Source organism: Hesperophylax consimilis, chromosome 22, assembly GCF_061612785.1.
Source record: "Hesperophylax consimilis isolate HC1 chromosome 22, BYU_Hcon_1.0, whole genome shotgun sequence".
Classification (NCBI taxonomy): Eukaryota; Metazoa; Arthropoda; class Insecta; order Trichoptera; family Limnephilidae; genus Hesperophylax; species Hesperophylax consimilis.
The window spans coordinates 20,466,113-20,491,619 of NC_142857.1; the positions used below are offsets into that span (position 1 = coordinate 20,466,113).

At 35.9% G+C, this 25,507-nt stretch overlaps 1 protein-coding gene across 1 annotated transcript in view; it reads right to left on the reverse strand.

Annotated features, from left to right (window-relative positions):
- Nucleotides 1-25,507, reverse strand: part of Usp32 (Ubiquitin specific protease 32) — a 62,797-nt gene that overhangs the window by 30,557 nt on the left and 6,733 nt on the right. Inside the window, exons 3-7 of the mRNA XM_089645291.1 lie at nt 17,148-17,475; nt 9,173-9,401; nt 7,511-8,167; nt 1,343-1,567; nt 281-432 (exon numbers count right to left, since the gene is read on the reverse strand). Coding sequence (XP_089501417.1) covers nt 281-432; nt 1,343-1,567; nt 7,511-8,167; nt 9,173-9,401; nt 17,148-17,475 — 1,591 coding nt within the window. The remainder of the gene's footprint in view (nt 1-280; nt 433-1,342; nt 1,568-7,510; nt 8,168-9,172; nt 9,402-17,147; nt 17,476-25,507) is intronic.

The window sequence follows — 25,507 nt, forward strand, 5'->3', positions numbered from 1 at the left end:
TCAGCAGGTATATATTGAAAATGTTTACCCCCTACTTATAAACGCGGTTTAAATGTTACGTGGAGCGTAAGGTCAGAACAATGAAAACTTGACTTATGACCATTGCGCTTGCTGGGTGAAAACGATCGTAAACCAGGCTCAAGGCCGGCTTTACCACACCAACGTGGAACGGGCGTGTAAGAATCTAATTAGTAAGACAGTTAATGTTTAAAGCCGACACCGTGGGGTTATGCAATGCATTGTAGAGCTACAAAATTAAAATTATACCAGGAGCACATACCTTGTAAGGGTTAGCCTGCAGGAGGTGAGAGTTGTCAATGGGGCCGGGGTGTCTGGTACTCCGTGAGCCACTAGAACTGGATACTCCGCTGCTGCTAGAGCCGCTGCCCAGGGAAACTGTCTCCGCACGCACCAGCAGGTCTCCCATGGACTCTGCGATCATAAAACACAAACAATGTATTACTACAATTATGTTTGAAATAGAGTTTGCTACTACAGCTACAATAATTTAAAAATACAGTGATTGTCCTGTGCTAGTTATGTTATTGTTAACTTTTGTTCTCTTGTCATTGCTTTGTACATAGGCCTGGGCCTAATATTTTCGTAAGGGTGAAAATATGTATCACGATACCGCCAGATATCGGATATATCGATACGGCATCCATGGATATCAGAGTTACTGAATACGTTCAGAGTGTGGCAGTGGGAGAGCCGATGCTCCACTGCCAAATGCCATGGGCCCTTCGGCAATGAAAGGGACAAACATATTAGATTTCATTGTGTTACAGTGGGAGAACCAATTCCTTATTATTATTATTATCAATTGATCGAATTTAGAGACTAAAAATAATTACGGGAACCTTTTTGTAAAAAAAGGAAAGTTTCAGAATAAAAACAAACCCGTTTTTAGTTAATAATTTATGATTTTAAATAATAATAATTGGATGATTTACCCAATGCCGTTTTTGTAAAAATCCACCGATCCAAGTTATTATTATATTATTTTAATTGGTCTAAAAAATTATTATTATTATTATGAATTTTTACAAATTCCGATAACAGAAAAACATTAAGAACAAGAAATCCACAAATTAAACACAATTTTTATTAACAATCTGAGGCTAACATATTTTTGGAAGTTAAATAGTTGGACGTAAATTCAATATTGTAGAAAAAGTTCTGATGACGAAACTGACACCTGAATGTCATGTGGTTATACCAAGCATTACACCGCTCCCATGAAATGTTCTATAATGCATCGAAGCACATGCGTGTTTAAATTTATAGAAAAAGCTTTCATACACAGAGACATAGCACAGTTCAATCAAAGACTCACTAGTACCATATTCAGAATGACCTGTTGAATTGAAGCTCTCATCGCAGACGATGGCCTCGTCGATAGGGGGGGTCCGGGCCGGAGGGGCCCTGCGGCCGCAAGCTTGGCATGCCCCGCGCCCCCCGCCACCCGAGTGGGCGTGCCAGGCCTGCCACCACTCCGACGACACCAGGTACCAGAACTGGCCCACAGAGTAGCCGCGGGACACTTCGCGTGATAGCCAGCGGATAACTGGAAAGAGACAGGTTGATTGATTAATATAAAAAATTATGTTACATAAAGGATTTTGTAACAAGGTTTAGGTGTGTGGCTCTTGCATCATTGAAGCATTTACCATTGTGTATTGGACATATATTGCTAACCTTGGATTTTTGGGTCACTCCGGTTGCCAAACCTGCGATCGAACCATCAAACCTGAGAGTTCAAATCGGAGTAATACATCATTCTTTGCTGTCGATCGAAGAATACGCTCGCTAATCTCGTCATTATTTTAAAACTGGAGACTTTGTATATGGACATTAGAAAACGGGAGACATCTGCTCATCCTGTGTCCAGACTGGCATTTCACACAAAAAGAGCTGATGATAAATCTTGCCACTCTCTCTCGGAAGGGTTGTTTTTGGAACATCCTGGCTTCCGCCGCCGAATCCTGCTCGACACAGAGTTCGACTACAACATCGCCATGAAAGTGCACGGTATCATTGCGAATTTGCTGACGAACGTAAGTAAATTTTTTGGGCTGCCAAATTTTGAGTAAGTACTTTTGAACAAGTATAAAAAAATTTAAATTTTCAAATATCGCACCTCCGGTGCTAAACTGTCACTTATGCAAATAATGTAATTTTTCAGGAGAAGCGTTTGAAAATTCGACATCCTATTATGATGTATAGTTCTTCTTGTCTAAAAAATGAACTGGTAATTATTTAAACTACAACTTTAAACTTCATATCAAAGTAAAAGCAAACGTCTCACAACTTTGTAATAAAAAAATATAAACATTTTAAATTTACAACCCTCCCAGAAGTGACGTTATGGCACTAGAAAACAATTTATCAGGCAATTGTGTCATAACAATCAAAACACGATATCATACTTTTATAAAGTTTTATTAATTAAAAAATCAAAGCAGTTTAACAAATTTTCTTAATTCTACATATAGAACTGTACTATTAATCAGACTTTTTAATCTCAGTCTTCTTACCATTTTACGAACGGTTTTCAGCGACGTTTCATATTAAATCAGTCATTGGTCACGTATTGTACCTATTTAAATACTATAATTACGGAATAATTTCTTTTACTTATTATTATTATTTTAATTAGCACTAATTTTGTACTAATTAAGTACTCTTAAAAATCAAAAACCTTTAATTTATTGTTACATTCCCAAGAAAATCAGGGAGTCTTTAACACTGCGGTTTCAATAAACTTGTTTTCCTTGCAAGTGGAAATGCGACTTTATAGAATGTTAGAAGTACAAAAAATGAAATGAGATCATTGTAGAAACTTTCATAGTATCTTGGTATGATATTTGCCTCCACTAATTGCAATAAATCACGCTTTTTGCGTTCTCTAATTGGTATTTTTGAAGTATATGCTTGCTTGAAGGGAATTTCATCTATTCTTTGGGCGTTGCCTCTACTTCCGCGTAAATTTTTTCCTCTTGGTTAAATTGTAGCTTTTGCTTCCTCCCAATTTTCAGTTTTGTAAGTTGTTCGATATTGGTAATTTTCACAATTCTTTGTGAATTTAATGCATTTAATATCACCAGTTTTGATTACATCTCCGTTTAAATTTTTTGCTATATTGAACTTCATGTTTTCCTCAAGTGACTTCAAATCAAAGAAATCATCGTAATTCATTTCTTTTACCACAAATGGTTTACCAGTCTTCTTCGCCCCACGAATCAGTGACATGTATTGGTCGGGTACATTAATAGATCCAGCATTTTTTGCTCCTGTTACAGCTTTTTCAATAACCGAATGCGCTACGTCGCCTTCGTTTTGCGTATGACCTCGAATCAAAAAGTTATGTTGAATGGAATTAATGTCAAACTTACTGACTGCATAATAGTACATCGCAAACACAACCCTGTTCTTTTGTTGGCCACAGCAATTGTCCGAGTAAATAATTATATCGCAGCCATGACTTTCAAGTGCAATCTGCTCCGGGTATACACACACGATCCTATTTCTATGGCTCCTCTATTGCCCAAGCCTTCGTGCCAAAAATAACAGGTTGTTTCTTTCTTTTTTGAATTAGACATTGTTAAATTATAACAATTTAGTCTCGATTTGTAGTAAAAAGAGCTTGATTTGCCAACAGGACAGGGTAACACTGCTTGTAAGTCATAGATGAAAACAATTGTGTTGGTGTCAGGTTCATGACACTTTTTCATATCCCTGTCTTTTTCAAGTCTACTTAAATTTTTTTCTTCCTGATGTAACTTGAACCTGTCATGTAACATTGTCACAATTGTTAATCGAACGAAAACTTTAAACCATAAAACATAAGGATTGGGGAAACAATGTCACTACGTACACAAGTATACATATATTAATACTCAGTTTCTTTGTTTTATTTGGTCGCTTAAAATTAGGCGAAAATCGACCACTTGACCCCTAAGTCACATAGGACACTAAGTTCGTTTTGGCATGCGAGAAAAAAAGTCCCATTCAATTGTTTTTTGCCGAATTCCTGGCGAGCGAAAATCGACTGCCGCTCTCACGGAGCCGCTTCGACTCGAGATTCACTATGGCGGGACGCGTTTTGGGCGAAATTCAGTATAAGTTTGTATGAAAATGTTTACTAATTTTTTCGTTCGGGATAATTTGTCGACAAAAATTTGAGTAGCATCTAGCGGCGGAAACTGGAAGCGCTCGCGGCGCGCCATACGAAAGGGCGCATTTCTCTCTCCGGCCGCCAGGTTCGCCCGACAAGCAAAAAAATGATTTAATCGGGAGAGCTTCGCGGTGAAAGAGAAAATCACGTGGTCAAGCGAAAACCACGCGGTATGCTTTTTTTATAAAATCGACACGCTCAACTTGATGATTGCAATCCGCAGCAAACACGCCGTCTGCCTTTAATATTATCGGAAAAATTCATCCTCCGAAGGTTAAGGAACGTTATTCGGCCGTCCCACAGATGGCGTTCGGTTCAAAATGTTTCACAGTAACCGGCCAAAGTTTTGACATTCGCTATTTTAACAAAAAATGCCAACAGTCAGCTTTTGGTCAATCAGAAATCAGCCAATCATAGACACACCGAAGTGATGTGCTTTTATTTTAGGGATGTGATCTCAAAGAAACGATAAAATTTGTAGAGGTACTTACTTTGGCAGTATATTTTTAAAAATCGATAATGCTTTTGAACGAAATAAAATAAAGTTCGGTAAAAATAATTTGACACGGATACCGTCGCCCCGTAGTGAAAAACTACATCAATAGCGTCTCGCAAATTTATTATTTCTACCAGGAGCGCAGAACTTGGATGAGGTTAGCCTGGGAGCCATTCATATTAAAAGTTTTCATCTGTTTATTTTTTAACGAGTAGGTGCCTAATTGCGTTATGTAAATATTTTTTCGGTAAATTTTTAAAAGTAGGTACCTACACAGTGGTACTGGGTAGATGTCCTTGGTAGCCAGGTACTGAGAGCATGTTTTAGCCCAATTCTAGGTTAGGTCCGTTGTGTTGTAATATAACGTATGGATTTAAAATTTAAAAAAAACGATAAAATCTGTGCAGGTACTTACTTTGGTAGTTTATCTTTTGAAAAATCGATAATGCTTTTGAACGAAATAAAATAAAGTTTTGTAAAAATAATTTTGCACTGGTACCGTCGCCCCGTAGTGAAAAACTACATCATTAGCGTCACGCAAATTTATAAATTGTACCAAGTAGTAGTAGTAGTAGTAGTAGTAGTAGGGTAGTGGTAGTGGTAGTGGTAGTGGTATGGTAGTGGTAGTGGTATGGAAGTGGTAGTGGTAGTGGTATGGTAGTGGTATGGTAGTGGTAATGGTATGGTAGTGGTATGGTAGTGGTAGTGGTATGGAAATGGTAGTGGTAGTGGTAGTGGTTGTGGTAGTGGTAGTGGTATGGAAGTGGTAGTGGTAGTGGTATGGTAGTGGTAGTGGTACTGGTAGTGGTACTGGAAGTGTGAGTGGTAGTGTTAGTGGTAGTGGAACTGGTAGTGGTAGTGGAACTGGTAGTGGTAGTGGTATGGTAGTGGTAGTGGTACTGGTAGTGGTAGTGGTATGGTAGTGGTAGTGGTATGGCAGTGGTAGTGGTATGGTAGTGGTAGTGGTAATGGTAGTGGTATGGTAGTGGTATGGTAGTGGTAGTGGTATGGTAGTGGTATGGTAGTGGTATGGTAGTGGTAGTGGTTGTGGTAGTGGTATGGTAGTGGTAGTGGTATGGTAGTGGTAGTGGTATGGTAGTGGTAGTGGTAGTGGTAGTGGTGTGGTAGTGGTAGTGGTTTGGTAGTGGTAGTGGCTGTGGTAGTGGTAGTGGTACGGGTAGTGGTAGTGGTATGGTAGTGGTAGTGGTATGGTAGTGGTATGGTAGTGGTAGTGGTAGTATTAATTTTTTTTTTCCAAAATAAAACTCGCTGGGACTTTTGACGAGTGTCGGTGACAAAAACCGTACATACGATATGGGTATCAAATTACGCGTCTCGACTTACAAAATCCGAATGGCTCAGTGAAAAAATGATCAGAAAGCTCCTTGGCACTTTTTTTTCTCAAAATATCCATTTCTTTCTATCCATACATATATTTTAATATATTTGTGGTCACACACTCATAGTTTCATTTATATGCCAAAATACATATTACATTTTTAAAAGTTTTTAAATTTTGCGTGTTAATTGAGCAATTTTTTTTCCAAAATAACAACTTTTGAAGAATGTTGGTGACAAAAACAGTACATACGATATGGGTATCAAATTACGCGTCTCGACTCACAGAATCCGAACGGCTCGGTGAAAAAATGATCAGTAAGCTCCTTGGCTCTTTTTTTTCTCAAAATATTCATTTCTTTTTATAAAATTTTGTAGTCCCACACCCTCGCCTCATCTACATTCAAATACTACACCACGCACCACATTTTTACCCATTAGTTGCCTGCAACGGGCAAAAAGCTAGTCTTTATTATTTCAAGAAAAAAATGTCACAACAAACTTTAGTGTTGTTATTGCTCCAAAATCATAAAAATGAATTGTCACAATTACCTTTGTGGTGTTGTAGCTCCAGGAGACTGCTACTCGTGCGGGGTGCCGCGCGCAACTAACCAATCAAACGTTGTTTCTCCCAGTGGAGGTTAGATTTGCACCAAAACCATAACGACATAACTGCCCTCACGTGGAAATTATACGCACTATATAAGCGACGATGACACACCAAGTAAAGAGGTACATTAGTTATTTTTTCTCATACTCAGATCAATTTTGACAAAACTTGCATAAGTGACAGTTTAGCACCGGAGGTGCGATATTATTTATTAAAAATATTTACTACCAACCTCACCAATTGCCGGTCGGGTATGACTGACATTTATTTCGTATATTAACTGTTGTAATGTCTTATATGTCTGCATTTGTGTATGTGATTGTCACCAAAAGTTGACAGAATGCATTGTCATCGAAAACGAGTCTATTTGACGAGTTTAAGGTCGATCGGACGTCGGGAAGTGGGTTAATTTTCACTTCCAAGATTTGCATTCATTCATTACCGAAAACAAATATAAAATTCTAATAGATGTATTTAAAAAGTCTAAATTTTACTGTGTTGGAATTGCGTATAATTATTTTTAATTTTTTGACTACACTGAAATAAATTTTATGTTATTATCAAATAATATTGAGTCTTTGACTAAACTGAAACAAATTACCCTTGAAAAGTATCCTTCACAACTCGGGTGAAGTCCTAACATGCAGGACAATATACAATACTGGAAATAAAACTTGTAATATTTAGAACATAATCTTTATGTAACCTTTCTGCGTCATTTATGAGAGGTTTAACGAATCAGTAGTATGCCTATAAGCAATCTTAACTATGTACATTGAACATCTATTTATTGAATGGACAAATCTAATATTTACACAAACGTTAACTTTACTAAAGTGAAATACGTAATGGTATTACTTAATTGGATTACCTAAGCAAAGAGACTCACCAATTTCATGCTCTTGGTGTTTGCACTGCGGCCGCAAGCCCAGGACAATGTGGCAGACATCGTAGATAAGAAGAAGAAATGGGGCTACCAGATTCTCGGCCTTCTCGACACCCCAGATCAGGAACTCTTCTTGCGACAGCCCCCACTCGTCCTCCTCCTTTTCTACTCTGACCTTGTCATCACCGCTCTCCAAAGACTCTTTCTTTTCTTCCACGATAAAACTACTGCTGCTTTCTTCACCGCTATCGAGACTATTAATATTCAATGTATTGGCGTCTATTTTAATTTGATTTGCCATTGATTCTGAGTCTATAAAGCTGCTCATTGCTAGGCTATTTTTTACGTCTTCGTTCAAGTCTGTCTTGAGTTTATCTCCAAGATGGAACAGTCTTTCAGAGCTGCTTCTTTTTGATTTTTCTCTGGATCTCCTGCGCGGGATTTGGTTCTTGTCGGAGAACGACATTTTGCGCAGCTGTTCGAATATGGATTCGGGGCGGAGGGGGACTTCTTGCGCGGATGGGCGGCGGAAGGCGTTGGATTGGCCGCCGTGGTTGTGGAGGGATTCCGTCGCTACCGAGCAGAGTATGTTGCACATTTGATGAACTTCCGATTCATTGAGGAAACCGTCACGGTCTGTGTCGAAGACTTTGAAGCAGACTGGAAAGAGAAAAATAGAGTATTATTAAAATTTGTTATAATTCCCATTTTTGATGACGGTTCTTGTAAAAGAAAAGATGGTTACTATTTAAATCTACTGGTTTTCATTTAAATTTAATAAATATATTTCGCTTCTTTAGTCATATTATTAGAAGCTTGCTCTTAATTTTAATACCTGCATTATCTTTCATTGTATAATTAATATTAGTGATTAAAGAAGAAGATAATACTAATAAATCAAAACGAAACATGAAACAGAACAAGACACAGAAAATAAAAAGATTACAGTCACAACTAGGAATCAAATCCAAGATCTCTTGTCTTGCCAAGACAGCTTCTTAAACACTCGACCATTGGGATCTAGTTATTAAACATCAAATTTGTCGATCTGATATTTCAAATACAGAATTAACAATGTTATCTTTCAACTAACGATTTTTTTTTCCCGTATTTAAATAAAATTGAATATTCATTTAGAATTTAAGAAAAAAAAGTCAACAGGTATCCCATACAAATAAAAATCGGATATATTTATCCGAGACACTATCTAGGTTACAAACCAATCATTGAAATTTGGGGGAAAAAAATTGTTGCAAAATAATATTGATGGGTACAATCTTCAAAAGTTAAAGAAAAGTTGTTCCAATAAAAATTGTTCTACTTATTATCTTACATTGATAATTAATTTTGCTATTGCTTCTATTTTATAACAGCATGTTAAACACGAAAATTTACAATTTAATCTAACGGCATGTTAAACACGAAAATTTACAATTTAATCTAACGGCATTTTAAACACAAAAATTTACAATTCAATCTAACAGCATGTTAAACACAGAAATTGCAATGCAATTAAATTACTTTACGTTTAAGAAAATAAATTACAAAACAAAACCCCAGTGCCAGAAGTCCTGGATTTAAAATTCAGCTTATTAAACAACCCAACTTACAATTGGAGAATATATTTAAAGGCAATGGTAAACAGCTAGGCATTAGGATACTCACACTTCATCCGTTCGCACGAGGGCCCCCGACAGGCGGCACTGAGGCCACAGCACAGCTCCTTGAAGTCGACGTGTCCATCGCGATTCTCGTCCAGCGCCAGGAACAGGCCCTGCAACGCCTGGCGGGGCACCGGGGGGGACAGCAGCGGGGACAGGACAGGGAGGTCCAGCTGCCCCGTGGGCGAGCGGGACTGCAGGTACCAGAAGCATTTCTCCAGCGCCGAGATGTCCTAGGAACAAAAACGTTATTTTATTTTTAGAGGAGAGCAATTACACCATGTAAATCATATTCGTTCAATTTACAGGATAGACATAGACATAAATAAAACTTAAAGAAACTTTATGCAAACAGAGAGAATTCACAATGCTTGACGAAAAACTTTTTATATTAACCCCACACAGGAGGCCCTTAGGAAGATAATTTTCCTCAGGGCCTATGTCATCTTTTGGGATGCTGTGTGGAGGGTCTTTTTAAGGAAAGGAAGTTCTGGAAAGGTAAAAGGTATGAGGGATGGGTAGGAATCTAGGGATCAGTGTCCAGGAGTGACAGACATATGAATGTATCCCTCCAACTGAGGCGCAAGGCGATTGGTCAATATACCAGTTGGAGATTATTATTATTATTATTACCTTTATTGTGGCTTAAAATTGCAAGTCAGCATACATCTCAATCTGAACATAATAAAATAGTGACACATGTTCATAATACAAGACTAATTGCAAACGATGGACTTGTAGTTCCCAGATACCTCAATAAATATGGTCAAAGAACTCTAGAATACCTCGTTCCAATAATTTACAACATATTACCAAACTCAATAAAAAGCTGTGAATTGACTCACAGAAGGAAATGTATGTTAAAAAAAATGGTTATGTGAAAGAATTTTTTTGTACTAATGTAATTATGTGTATATTTTATGTACTTGTTAAAATTGTATATGTATTTAAAAAGTAATTGTTAAAAGAACCCGTTGACAAACTGATATCAATCAATTTAACGGGACTTAATTGTAAAAAATGTATTTTTGAAAGTTAATAAATAAAAATAAAAATAAAAAAAGAGGTCAAAGGGTCTCCCCAAACCAGCCTCTCCCGATCTGGCACGCCACGCAGGTGACGGGCAGGAGCATCCTGAACACACCTCACACAATGACCCCGGGCACCCCTGCTAAGTCACCAAATGTAGCGAAACACTCGGGGTGACCTTTGGCAGAGGTTTTGGTTATCCTATAAATAATTCCTGGGGCTGCTGTACCCAAACTTGCCTCGCAAATATGTTTTCATTGTAGTTTTTCACTACTTTTTACATCTGGAATTTTGGGGTGAATAGGAGTTAATTACATGGTGACGTGATTAATCATGGTTTGTCCTCTACAATTTATAAATGCAGGAGTCTAGTATAATTCTACAAAAACAAGCAATCAAGAACTGTTAAGAATTGCCTATATATTATACAAATTAAATACCCATTGTTAAAAATAATGTATGCATGTTCATTGTTGAATTCCTTCCTTGCTCAAATAAAACGTGTCCAATCTGCCAATCAGTACAACACATGTAGATGAGAGTGTCGGAATTATTAATGTGAAACAATTCTAGGGAGGTAAAACCGACTCTTGCGTGGCAAGACGTGACAAAGCTCTTGCATGGAACGACGCTTCATTCAGCCAGCCTCGTGACTCGTTGGCTCTTCCCGCCCGGCCGCCAAAACTCTGTGCACTATATTTGCTTCTATTCTCACTAAAATTGGCAATGGATCTATCCTAAATGCAATGATGAATTTCTAATATATTTCTTTATTCATATTTTAATAATAATAAAATAATAATTATTAATGACTTTCATTTTCACTTGCTTCAATAAAAAATCAATATTCATCATTTTTTGTTTTTTAAACTCAAAAAAGGACAGAGAGTGTTCAATAGGGAGATTCTTCACATATTCGAGGTAGCCTATCATTAAAGCAGTCATTGTCCTACAGACTGCAGCACAAAACAACAGAATTGGACCATTAACGTAAGTTTAAAAAAACACAAAGTTTCCTCTTTCATCGATCTTCCTCTGGACATCAGTTTGGAGACTTTGTACTTGGGCCTCGTTATGTGGACAAAATAATATAACAGTTTTCTTATTTTGACATACATAATTACTAAATGCAACACATCTTATATCATTTGAATGACTAGTAAATATTGTTTGCCTCAGAGAGTTGATTTATTGAAGCACCTAGACTTCTGAAAATCTCACAGTACCGATCTGTCAGCACAATTTTTTGTTGTAGCATAATATAAATGATAAACTTCACACAAAAGACCAAGAGAGAAACCTTTTGACATCTATTAGGATTTTTTTTAACGGTAAAATTTTTAATGTGTATACCGCACAAGAATCCCAGCTGCTCCTAACCGTCTGGAGCCAATAAGACTATGGCACCCCCAACTGGGGTATGGTGTGATGCCGAAGGTAGTGGGAAGGGAAAAAGAAGAAAGTGGGGAGTAGCGGCGCTCCGTACTTTGGACTCAACACCTCCGGATTGCTAGTCGAGAGTCTTAACTCTTCACCACGGAGACCTTCATGATATTTTTAATCCAAACTTTCCAACATCTTAAGGAAATCATTATGGAATCGGAATAATTCAAATTTTACAGTTTCCTTATGGAATAAAGCAGAAATAAACTTCGCCAATTGATTATTGGGGTGACTCAATGTTTCGTACATTCTTGCTGTGTCCATCATCAGAGTAGTTCATGGACACTTTGCAAGAAGAAAAAACATTTCTGCAATATAGTTTGTAATATTTACTCATTACAACATTTATTTCTAAAATCAACAACCATTTCGAAAGAGCAATTAATTGGGCCTGTACTCAAAAACTAGCACAACAGTAAAAAACTATTGACCGTTAGAATCATTAATCGAATCAGAAATAAATTTTCTATAATCTTTGAGTGTTTACACATGATACATTAGCTATGGTGGAATCTTCATGATTATCATGTTCTTCAGAAGTTTTGCAACATCATTATTTCTAGAATAATAATTATTGAGAGTACTTTGCCTTGTTATTTGTCAATAAGTGTTTGACGCTAAGTCAAATATTAATGGATCGTGTAATGCCAAATGAATGACTGTGAAAACAAGATGTCCAAGCGATACTGACTTATCATGTCCAGATATATTGAAGACAGATAAGTCGAGGTATTTATTAGTAACCTTAATCTGAACGAGTACTATCACATTGTAGCGGCAAGTATTTAATATGTAAGAGATCTATCATAGCAATTAATGTTCTTCACTGATAAGGTAAAGATAAGATTGCAAGAAATATTTAGTTTTCATTTTCATTAATAATTGTGGGAATATAAGTCTATCTGGAAACTATTTGAGAATTTATACAGCCCAATATGTTTCAGATGCTTTCACATAAAATGACTGATATAATATATGCATTATAATTTGTCTCATCCAAATTCTAAATTATTGATCTAACAAAAATATTGAGCGATTATACTATACATATTATAATATAAGTGTAGGTATATTCATATATATTTAAATTAACTTTTAAAATAGCGGCTAGCCTCAACACAGGCTAGCTGTTAGCCTAGTGAGGCAGATTATGAGAAACCTCAACTTTTTCTATTTGTTACATACTACCTATTTTTCGACTTAATGTCCGGGTTAAATCTTCCCCACAGGAAAAGCTAAACCCTTCCTTATTTATTATTTCCGATTTTATGTCCAGGTTAAATCTTCCCCATATGAAAAACTAAACCCTTCCACACACTTTTCCACAAATGATCATCTAGTCCAAGGCTGCCCAACCCCAGGCCCGCGGGCCATAATGTGGCCCGCGAACGAATTATAAGTGGCCCGCGTGAACCATTTTCAAAAAACCCCCCAATCCGCCAATTTGAAAAAGTGTCGCGGGCCTGCGTCCGAAATGGAATCTTGTAGCCACCCCCCCCCATGGAATTCGAAAATTTTTTGTGGGGAATCACATATGATGTTTTTGGGTGCGTGGAATTTTTTCTCAGCGAAGTTCCGTAACAACCCCCCCCCCATGGATTTCAATTATTTGGTGGGGAGCACTCATTTTGTGAGGAATTATGTTTTTATAGAAATTCTCTAACAACCCCCCCCCCATGGAAATAGGAACCGTCAGGCATTCAGTGGCCCGCCAGTGATTCAAAATCGTCAATTTGGCCCAACTGTTAAAAAGGTTGGGCAGCCTTGATCTAGTCAATCAACATTATGCAAGTGCATTATATAAGCAAAATAAATACAAAACAATACAAGAACAACACATCAACTCAACAGAGATCAAATGGGAAAATAATTCACCGACTCCAGATATTTTCATACCAGAGGGTTCGGCTCGGTAGAACTCCTAACAGGGCCTATAAATCCTACTGATCCCTCAACATAAATATTTAAAAAAATTATCATTATTATTTTCTGTTGTTAATTCTATTTACTATCTAATTTATAAACAAATGTACACTATGGAAACTTTCCAATATTACAAATTTCTTAAATAAAGATATATTATTATTATTACATTTAAAAAAAAAAAACTTGCCTCGGATAAGAAAAACCTGACAATATTGAATTCCTCATACTGTCATCACTATAAATGGAAAATTTTGCTTGTGTTGACATAGATAATTTAGGTGAATTGAGATTTTAATTTCTTTCATACTACGAGGGTCAAGTGAAAAGAGTTTAGTGTCGAACCCGGGCTATTACCCGAGACAATGTTTTTTTCTGAACTTTTAAAACATTAATTTCTCACAGGAGACCCCGAGGCTTTCCTCTTATTATTGATTGAGCATAGCGAATTCTTGTTTTAACTCAACCGTTTAACATTTAGTTTGTCTGTAAATTTGTTTGTATGTTTCGTTTTCGGTTCAAGGTTCTGGACTTTCTTATTCGCATTTTTTCAATATTATGGACCCAACCTATCTAAAGGTTTTAAAAACTAATCGTCATTGAGATAGTGAAGATTCTTTGGCCAAATTGTATAATTCCTTATTTAAAATAAAAAATATATATTACGTAAAATAATACATGGTTTGTAATTAATTAGGTAGGTTTTAAAGTACTTACTTACAAATCTTAATTTCAGAGGAAGTTTTGGTTTTGCGAGGTCTACTGTTCTTTATATTTATTTTACAATCATTAAAACTGTTTTATTATTTAATATCACCGTTATGCATTAACAATAGAATAATAAAAATATGTAATAAATCTGGTCATTAGTGTCCAACAAAGCAGGTTAAGCAGCAATGTTGCCGTAATAGAAGTGGTGACAATTATTTATGAGATTTTCCAATGCACGATTGTTTAAATATTAAATAAAAAATATTATTATATTACAAGAACATCATTAGACAGGCAACACTTTCACTATTAGCGAGATGTCCGTCAGCAATCTCAATCGGGAGGAAAAGGCCGGGTGGTTCGTTGTGAAATTACGCATTGCCAACACTTAATCTTGACATCTCAAACACAAAAAAGAACACATAACCAAAAAAAGGTGAGAATCTCTCTTTTCTTTGTTCCTAATTTGCTAATTTGTAAAACCCTTAATTTAACTTCACCCCAGAAATGAATCTACTTTCTTTTTCAGACAGGATCCGTGTTTCTGCCGGGAATTTGCGTATTGTGAGGTCGTACTGGATCGTGATTGTATCATGCTAGGTAGGATTCCATCATTCGCTAATGATTTAACCTGTATCTATAATTTATTGTCTTGCTGAAATAAAAATGCTTAACATGTAACTGAGTTTTTCATTTTCCTGTTGTGAGATAATATTTTGACACGTAAAACATTTTTATTTAAAAAATATTTTAGGCTAATAAGTAGGTGAGATGAGAATGAGAATTATATTGTCTATGGTGGCGCATATTTTAGAGTTTCCTCTATCCTCGTCGATAGTGTTCGACGTGATTTATCTAAATATTGGCACATCTATGGTTAAATAGAGGACCAGTTTGTTTCATACAAAAAGCCCAAAGATATCGATCTAGTGAATGGTTTATTTATGGTGAAAAGCGTCTTCAGTATAGAAGCAGCAATTTAAAATATTTAATGGAAAATTTCAGTCCTATTGAACATCGGGCCACCAGGAAATGCGTTGCACCCCGCCCCCGCCTGAACGAACGAGGAGAAGGATAGAACCAAATAACATGTATTTCTGTATACATTAATATAGTCGTACCACTGATAGCTCTGTTATGATCAGCGGCGGCCGCTGCCCTGAAAATGTGATGGTGGCAGGTAAAAATAATTCCACCTACTCTTACTTATCTCTTATAAATTCAACACTGATTACATTTATTTATATAATAAATTTATTAATTAACAGGATTAATTTATCAGTATTTAGAATGATCAATACTAAAAAGGCTAAAAGCCTCTAGATGCTAGACTAACTAGTGATCTACAATCGAAGAACTTCGGTCATAGTACCTCGGGTATGTATGGTATGTACCCTCGGGTAATGGTTCATGCTCGAGTTATTTACAATCGTTAAACTTCGGCAGGACTCGGAAAATCTCGGTTCCGTGTAAAACACGGGAACAGGCTAATATTCCGTACATATGGTCGGCTCGATACGCTTTCAAAGTTTTAGAAGTTACATGCAAAATCATAAATTGATCCACTTGTTTTGGTCTGCACACAACCAAGAGTCGCCGCACGGTGGCCACTGACAATTTCTCTACAAGGTATCTCCTTGTAGAGAAATTGCTCTCCCTCATAATATTTTTAAATGACTTTTGTAGATTGTATAAAGTTTATTATAATTTACCAGTGCTGCACTCAAACACACTGTGCAACCAGCCGCCCTTGGTTACGACCTCTCCCTCTGCCTCGTAAACGCAGCACGTAATAGCGATATAGGTAAGAGTACATACCTCAGCTGCAGCACTAGATTGTGTATGTTATCAAGAAGCATGTTGCTCCAGACAGATTAGCGGCAATTTATTTGCAGCATTCTTTAAGCCTCGGTTCGTTGTTGACATCGAACAAACAATATGAAAATGTTTTTAGCCCAGATAATATTATCACCACTATCAGCATATTATTTAGGAATTTTCGCAATGTAAACACAGTGCGGTGAAAGAGGAAGATTATACTATTTAAACATGTCAAATTAATTACGCATTGCAATTGAATTGCTGGCTGAGTTAATTTCTGATTAAATATATTTAATTGACTATAGAACAACAATGAATAAATTGTAACAAACAAAAAAATTGTGGTATCTGCTAGATTAATTAAACGATTGTCTTTTTGAGCTTGGTGTCACTATTTTTTTCTTCTCCTATATGGTGGTTGATGTTGGGTGACATGGATGAATCTAGATACAGAATACTGCAACTTCCACAAACCTCACTGCTGCAGGTAGATGCATGCGGTAATATTTGTATTACATAACGGAGAGTTCACTAGCTACATTTACATACTCTTATATTATGCAAACTGACACTTGACATTATACGACATAAGTATTAGATTCATTAGATGGTGCCATGTCTTTTTGGGGCGTTCCTGACTTTTTATACCACTCATCAGCTCATTACATAAATATATTCTCCTGACAGTCCTTTCTCCATCCATTTGTTATACACGTCGAAATCATCTAAACATCTTTTATTAATCTTGTTCAATACATTGGCCTTGCATTCTTATACGATCTCCACATCAGTAATACGGTTGTATATTGTACATTGTTTTACCAAGCATATGCACCAGAGATCTCATTTCATCCTTCCTCTGCCAGTTCAGGGATGTTAATAAAATGGAACTCAATTTTTGACTGCTTACCATGTTACCTTTGACAATAAATTATTTACTAGCGACTACTACTGGCATATTTACATTGCAGACAAAACTACTGAAAATAGGTCCCGTTGAATCACATACACATAAATAATAGCAGTTAACTAGTAAAGCATAAATTTCTTACTCGCTCTTCCAAATGCGTAACGCCTGCCAACGTCTGATAGAATGTGGGCGTCTCCAGATCGGAGGTCAGCCTGACTCTTGGCTCCAGCAGGATCCATTTGGATAGAACCGTCGCGTCCGCCCTTAGCTGGATCCAGTTCCTAAAGGCGTCGAAATCTGCCCTCTCCCCGCTCTTGCCAAACAGAGCGCTCAGGGACTCAGAGGATGCGATGGAGACGGGGCGCACTCCGGGCGGGTGGAGGGAGGCATTCTCCTGCTGTAGGGCTTTGATGAACTCAAACTTTTGGATGTGTGTGCCAGCCTCGTTGCAGTAGAGAGTCCATAGAAATCTGAGAAAAAATTTTTTTAAAAGAATTTATAAACGCTAAAGTTTAACCCCTTGGGCATTTTTGTGCGTTTTTTAGTACACAGAACGTTGATAGCAGTAGAGTATTTTTGTGCATTTTTTGGCACAAACTGAGACAGACTCATAAAAGTCATTCAATCTCACAGACATAAGAATATATCAGGGTGGCCACAAAAAACGGATTTCAAAATTCCCTGATAATTCCAGGTTTTCCAGGGCAGTTTCTATATTTTTCCCTGATATGTTTTATTTGGTATAAGGACATTTCGTTCAAAATTTTATTTTTGAAACACGATTTTCATCCACGCCAGAAAATTAGAACAGATACATAAATAAAGGGAATTCCGTCATCTTAAGCATTTATTATTTCCTTGCACCACAATGATCTATTCAAAACAAAATACACTTATTACAAATTTATGATATTTCGCCTGAAGAAAATTTGTGTACAAATGAAAAGACCAGACAAAAATAGACAAATAAACAAAAGTAAGTACAGTAGAACCCCGATAATTCGAGAAAACGCGTAATTCGAAATTTTCGTCAAAAAAATTTCCGCAGAAAAATTTTTTCATACAAAAATTTTTTTAATTCGAAATTCGTTAATTCGTAATTCGAAATTTATTTTTGTCCGCGCACGAAAATTTGTTCGTGAAATTCGAAAATATTTGATTTTTGCGAAAATAAATCATAATATTTCGTAAATCTGAATCTAAAAGTCAGCCGTGGCGGTAAAACGCCGAAAAATGTATTTTTACGTGGTTATACATCGTCCTAATTAGTATTATTATTTTGTAAATCTGAATCGATTTACACTGGAATGTTGTACCTTTTCAAATTTATTTCGAATATCCGAGTTTGAAGGGCCGAGAAAATACGTTTAAAAAAATACGCGGATATATGTCGTAGTTTTACGAGTTTACACCAAATATCTGTATTTAAAGGGTCGGCCGCGACGAAACTCGGCCGCGAAATTTCGATTTACGCGTAAATGTATCATATATTTACGAATTTATTTCGAATATTTGAATTTAAATGGCCCGCTGCGACGGAAATCGGCCGCGAAATCTCGATTTACGCGTAAATATATCTATTTTTACGACTTTATTTCGAATATCTGAATTTTAAAGGGCCCGCCGCGACGGAAATCGGACGCGAAATTTCAATTTACGCGGAAATATATCGTATTTTTACTAACTTTACTTCGAATATCCGAGTTAAAAAATACGGCGCGACGGAAATCGGCCGAAAAATTTCGATTCACGCCGAAATATGACATATTTTTACGAATTTACTTCAAATACCTGAACTTAAAAGGCCGGCCGCGACGAAAAACTGCCGATTAAATTCGATTTACGAGGAAATATTTTATATTTTTACGAATTGACATCAAATATCTTAATTAAAAGGGTCGGCCGCGACGGAAATCGGCCGCGCATTCTCGATTTACACGGAAATATATCGTATTTTTGCGAATTTTTTTCGAATCTGAATTTTAAGAGCCGGCCGCGACAGAATACGGCCGCGAATTCTCGTTTAACGCGGAAATATATCGTATTTTTACGAATTTAAATTCAGATATTTTAAATAATGGGCCGGCTGCGACGGAAAATTACCGCGAAATCTCGATTAACGCGGAAATATATCGTATTTTTACGAATATCTCAATTTAAAGAGTAGGACGCGACCGAAATCGGCAGCGAAATCTCGATTTACGCGTAAATATATAGCATTTTTACGAATTTATTGCGAATATCTGAATTTAAAGGGCCCGCCGCTACTGTAATCGGCCGCGAAAATAAAGAAATAATTGGTATTAATAGGAATTTACAACTAAAATACCACCCGGATTTGAAGAGGCGGCCGAGAAAATCGATTTTCTGCGTTTTTTTTTTGTTTTTCATAAAAATTCGAATTACGTGGGAATTCGTCAATTCGAAATTTGATTTTTGATGCCGTGGATTTCGAATAAACGAGGTTCTACTGTATTGACACTTTGTAAAAATGTTGATAATGAAATCTTTAAATTTTATTACGACCGTACTGGGTGTCCGACCCTTTTGACACTTTGTTGTAACTTTGCTAGCTTTTTCTTTACAGATTTCGCACCTACATAGTATAGGGGAAAAACCTAGGCGGGTGGTTTACGACTGTGTTGCAAGGGCTATTTACGAAAATAATTTTTAAAAAATACCTACTTATCTAGTTTGTCTTTGTCGGCATATCTTTTGTTACACACGCCGGAAGTAAAAGTAATAAAACACAACTTTGGGACTTCAAAAAACATAATAAAACGAAAATCGTAAATAACGAATTTCGTTTTATTTTTGGAATTCCCTGATATTTTAAGAAAATTTTAAAATTCCCTGACATTTCCCTGATAATTCCCGGTTCGGTAAAATTCCCTGATAATTCCCGGTTTTCCAGGTCTGTGGCCACCCTGTATATAGACTAGAAATTAAAGGTGAGGGGTAAAATCAACTGTTGAAGAACGAAGGGGGTAAAGCTGACTGTGATTCGTCAATAAATCAATCTGACAGTATATAGGCATCTCGCATTTTAATATCACCATTTAGTTCTTAAAGTAAAATCTGCTTTTGAATGAATAGACATTTTTACATGGGAGCGCAAATTACTCGTCACGTTATGAACAAATTTGCGAAGTCCAAATTCGGCAAAAAAAAATTCTTCTATTTTCAGAGTCGAATATTTTGTTTACGTATTTAGTTAAGACACTTTTATAAGTGTTCATAATTTACTTCCCAGTAACAACGATGCGCACACTTGAGAATCGCTACATTCGACCAAATGTATCTCGATGTGATAGTATATGTTTCTACAACTGATTCATATTATACGATGTGAATAAGCTTAAAATGATGCTTACATATGGAATGTAATACGACAATTGGGTTTATTCTCTTTTTCACATCTATTTTTACAAGTTTTCATAGCACAAGCCACTATTTTGCCGTGTTATTTCATAAAATGCCTCGACCATAGCTCGACGCTAGTTCGAACAAGAATGATAACGTCACATTCTCAAGATTCACGGGAAGCCATACGCGAGCCCAGCCGGCTCCAATGGAACCGGTATGGGGAGTGGGGAATAATACGCTTTTAATCACTTAGGGCAGGTCTACTAATATTCATATGTCTATGTTCAATCTTCTTTTCTATTACTGTGAGATATATGATTTAAGCAGAGTTAGAAAGTGGCAACACCACACTTTTTATTTGCATTTACAAGTTTACTATAGAAATTTCTAAAGAATTGTAATATATTCCGAAAGTCATCGACCGCCATTGCTTGCATGTTTGCGAAAGATTTGTCAAAATTTGTGAATTTGTTATTAATTACTAGTTGTACCCCGCCACGCGTTGTGTGGCTCAATCTGTGCAGATAGAAAAACAATAGCGAGCGTTGCTTTTATGTCCAGCAGATGACGCTGTTTTTTTCCAAAAAAGCATGTTTGTCCGACAGATTATGCTGTTTTCCAAATAAGCATGTTTTTACCTCTCACAGGTGATATCTACATAATATAAATATATAAAAACACAAGCATATTAGAAAGCAACGTTGAGTCAAAATTTCAAAGTAATCGGTGAAGGACGTTCGAAGATTTAAGATTTTGAACAAACGAAGATTTACGTTTTTATTTGAAACGAAAAAAAAGGGAAGTGACAATAATACGTTTATGTAATTAAACGTGTTTTATAGTTTCGTATACTGAATTTTTCACCGAGCACTAGTTGTGTTGAAGATTCTCAATAAAAAATAAAAACTCGTCATACAAACATACCGAGGGAAATTTGAGAAAATGAGGGCATACTTTTTTCAATTCCTCAAGGGGTCTATAACTCACGTTAATGTGTTCACGGGTTAATAGAGTTAGACTCATTAACTGCTGTAAATATTTATTCCATTAACATCGAGCTATCGATATGTTCTTAGAAATAGGGTGAAGCAAAACAAACAAAGCCACACTTATCAACGCACATAATATTATGGATTCAATATTAATACTCGTTAACTGGCAGATAATAGTGTGGCAATAATTAATGGGTTTTACTTTTGAAGTGAGGATATAGAGTCCCTTTTCAAAAGGCGAGTTGATGTAAAAATATCCACCTCTTATTTTTTTTCTTTTTAGCACACGGTAAACTGCCAAAGCAGTTTGTCAGCAGGTAAATTTCACAATATTAATTATATAAATAAAGCACACATAAAAATAGAAAATAGATAAAGAATAACATTTCAAGTGACTACAATACAAATGCATAAAATATATATATATGCAGATATAACACAGTCTCATACACACTTAAAAGCACACAACATACTTAAGCACCCTCAGAGGCATATTAATACAGTTACATGCATACTTCAATGGATACTAATGTATTTATAAACAATACCAATATAAACATTTTTTATCTATTAAATTTTTTTTCAGCTTTTTTTTTGAGTTCAGTGTTGCCAGTTGATTCGTTTTTCAAACCGATTGGCATCTTATTATATAGAAGGTACAAAATAAGCAAATTCGCTGGCCATATTTGTTAGTAATTTTTGAAATGGACATACCTTCATTTTGACTAAATCTTGTGTTGTCTGTGTGATTTACTTTTTCTTTATGTAACTTCACACTTTACACCGTAAATTATATTTTTTACGTTTAACTTTATGCTGTATACTTACCTTGTACTTTTAACTATATTTCTATTTTATGTTGTGCCGTTTGTATTTAAATAAATAAATATGTATATGGAATCCGACAATAGGTTTTGGCATACAATTTTAAACCATAACATCCCTCTAACAGGTAATGTATTAAATGAATCGTATTATAATTTTATATTTCTTCTTTCTGCATAAATACTTTTGCTTACCAAAAGCTTAAGAGTTTTTTATAGTTTAAATGTAACCGATATTTGTCTTGCACGAGTTTCCCCATCGAGAGTTTTCCGTATCTGATAGTAGATTCCGCTAGTGACAAATAGATTATTTTTAAAGTATTTATAAGCATGAAATATTTAATTTTATAAATTCGCCCCGCAATAGCTCATAAATGTTTGCAAATTTTACTTATGTGAGTATTCCATTTCATGTGCTTGTCTACAGTTATCCCCAAATATATATATATGTTTGTACCAGTTGAATTATTTCACATTTTCAGAGCTGTCTAAAATTGTGTAAACACTCAAATGTATGCGACTTTATTATAGCTTTGATTTTCATCATAATGTACGATTTAGTAATAGAATTTACCCAAAGGAGGCGGGTATTGTAATGAGTTAATCTACATTTGGCAAAGTAGTTTTACATTAAAAAAGAGAAGGCGTATAGAAAAATTGATAAATAGTAAGTAATCTAGTACAACAGACCTACTAACATGAAATGGTGTGCTAGACATTAAAATTATGCAAAAATCTACAATCACAGTGATATTGAGAACCATTCCAAAGTATGCCATCATAAGTGAACAACCTGTCAAGTTTTTTTCATTGCTGTTTACTAGCTATAACTACCAATTCTTCTTTCATATATGGTGGCCATAGGGGAACTTTATTTGAGTCTATCTAGGGCCTCGGGTGTTTGCTGTGAACCTTATCAATTCCTGTTATCGTTGATTACATTCTCATTTTAGGCCTCACCCGTGCATGATGCAGGCAAAACGGCTGTAAGCAACTTATCCCGTTGATAGAGGACTGTCTCTCGGTGGGTCAGACACGAGATGGGCATTTCTCACATCAGTTACTTGCCACTCAAGTTTCCATACGTCTTCTTGTTTAATGTTTTGTTGATTTTTGTTTGCAGCAATTTGAACTGTGTTTACACATTTGAGGGTAGATTATTAAATGCTTTGCATAAACTACTACATCAGTCATACATTGGTCTCCGAAGAGCGCACATTGAATTAACCAGACCCTGTGCAGAAAAGTAAAGTTTGCTAAAGTAAGGCAAATACTTGCAGTCCACTGTGGGACTTTTCTGTGCAGGATCTGAATGTTCGTTTTTAAACAAACTGCCTGACGTAGCGACGCTACAAATGAGTGTCAAAAGTGTAACAATATTTAATTTTAGAAACAAGCCCTATTTACCCGATTCGGATTTGTAGTTACGTTTTAACGCAGCCAGCAATTTGCGCACCATTATAAAAAGAACTAGTAATTCGTAAGCAGATTTTATTTTCGAGGACTGAACAGTGCTATTACAATGCGAGTTGCCTATATACTGTCAGATTCATTTACTGACAAATCACAGAAAGGGAGACGGTTACGCCGTCCGTCTGCAACTTGGTTTGCTCCCCTATCCCTGATTGGCTAGTCTATCAATTTCAATGTTTACGATGTATTAGTGTGAGAGTTCCGAAGAAGTCACTTCATCCATCCAGAAGGGTTTTTGGGACTTCAGGCGGCATACAGGGTGGCATACAATTCAGAAATTCTGTGAAATTTCGGAATGTCGTTGGGACTTGTTGGTAAAAATATTTTAAAACCTGAAGGATTAAACTCACAATAACTATTACACGTGTCTCAAACACCTTGTTCTATTTTTATGCATTATATATTATTATAGGTCGCAAGAGCCTAACGCAAGATAGTCTCTCCGTTGCACAGTCATCATAAGTCTTATTTTTAAAAGATGAGCCACTTGAGATTACAACATCAATTATAATTATTATTTTGTTGGATAATGGTGGCTCTATCATGAATGTAGGTGAACCTGTTGTTTATGATATTTTATTTAAAAACACTGCATCATATTCAGAACCCTTGAGGTGATTTTTCACAAAAACGGCGCTATACAAATTATCCGAATATTATTATTAAGTCTATATACTACAGTCTACTTTCGTCTCTGTCATACATCAGTATATATATACAGTCATACATGTTATTACTACTAACTACACTAACAATGCCTAAAATATTCAATAAAAACAGGAAAATATGTATGTATAACATATTGAAAGAATTAAAAGAAATTTTTTTAAACATGAATTATAAATAAAGTTAGCCCGTCGTCCACGACATCATCGTAATCGTAATCGACAAATACGGAGTGCTGTAAGACCCCTAGCAAAAAAATAAGTTTGCTAAGTAAGGCAACTGTCTGCAGCGTAGATTTTTTTATTAATATGTCAAAATAAAGTTTTTTTACATAAATTTTTCCACAACTGTCTCACTAGGGTACACCTGTGTCGAGACAGACGTATTCAGGTACTTAAAGAATACTTACAAAGGGGCTATTATAAAATTATTAAATCTATTATTTTATTTTGTATGTGAAGTGATGTTACTGTTTACGTGTAATTTGGTTTACATATGTTTGTGATAGTTAGACGCCCAATACTTGTTATCCATTTCTTTATTTCATGTTTAAATTTGGTCATTCGGAGAAGTTCTTTGTTTTTGGCTCGGGTATTGAGTTGGTTTGTATAGTGTTTGCTGTTTTGTTGTAAATTAATCAAGATGGATCTTGCAAAGAGCTGTTTTATGTCCGTAACGTTGATAGTATTGAAGATAGTATCAGCGCTGGTAGAAAGAGGAAGTTTGAGAACTATTTTTATGATTATTTTTTGTGCTTTAATAATGGGGTCGAGGGCACTAGAAGAAGTATTACCCCAAGCTAAAATTCCGTGTTCTATGTGTGATTGGCATAGTGAGAAATACACTAATTTTACAAGTTTGGGGTCAAGGAAACTACATGTTTGTTTGAAAAAGTAAATAGATTTACGAATTTTGTTTGTAATGTTATAGATATGTTGTTTCCAGTTTAGGTGTGTGTCAAAGGTTAGTCCTAGATATTTGATGTTGATTGCTTATTCTAGGCATGGGCAGTCACAATTCCGGTCAAGTGGAGAATTTTTGCAAACATGTATTTTTAAAGTTAGGTTTGACTTTGTTTTGAGATGTGAGGCTAAACGGTAAGTATTTTAACAATAAAAACACATAAATTTGTTTTTGACCACTATAGTTTTATTTTCACTCTACTGGTTTCGGAAGAACCC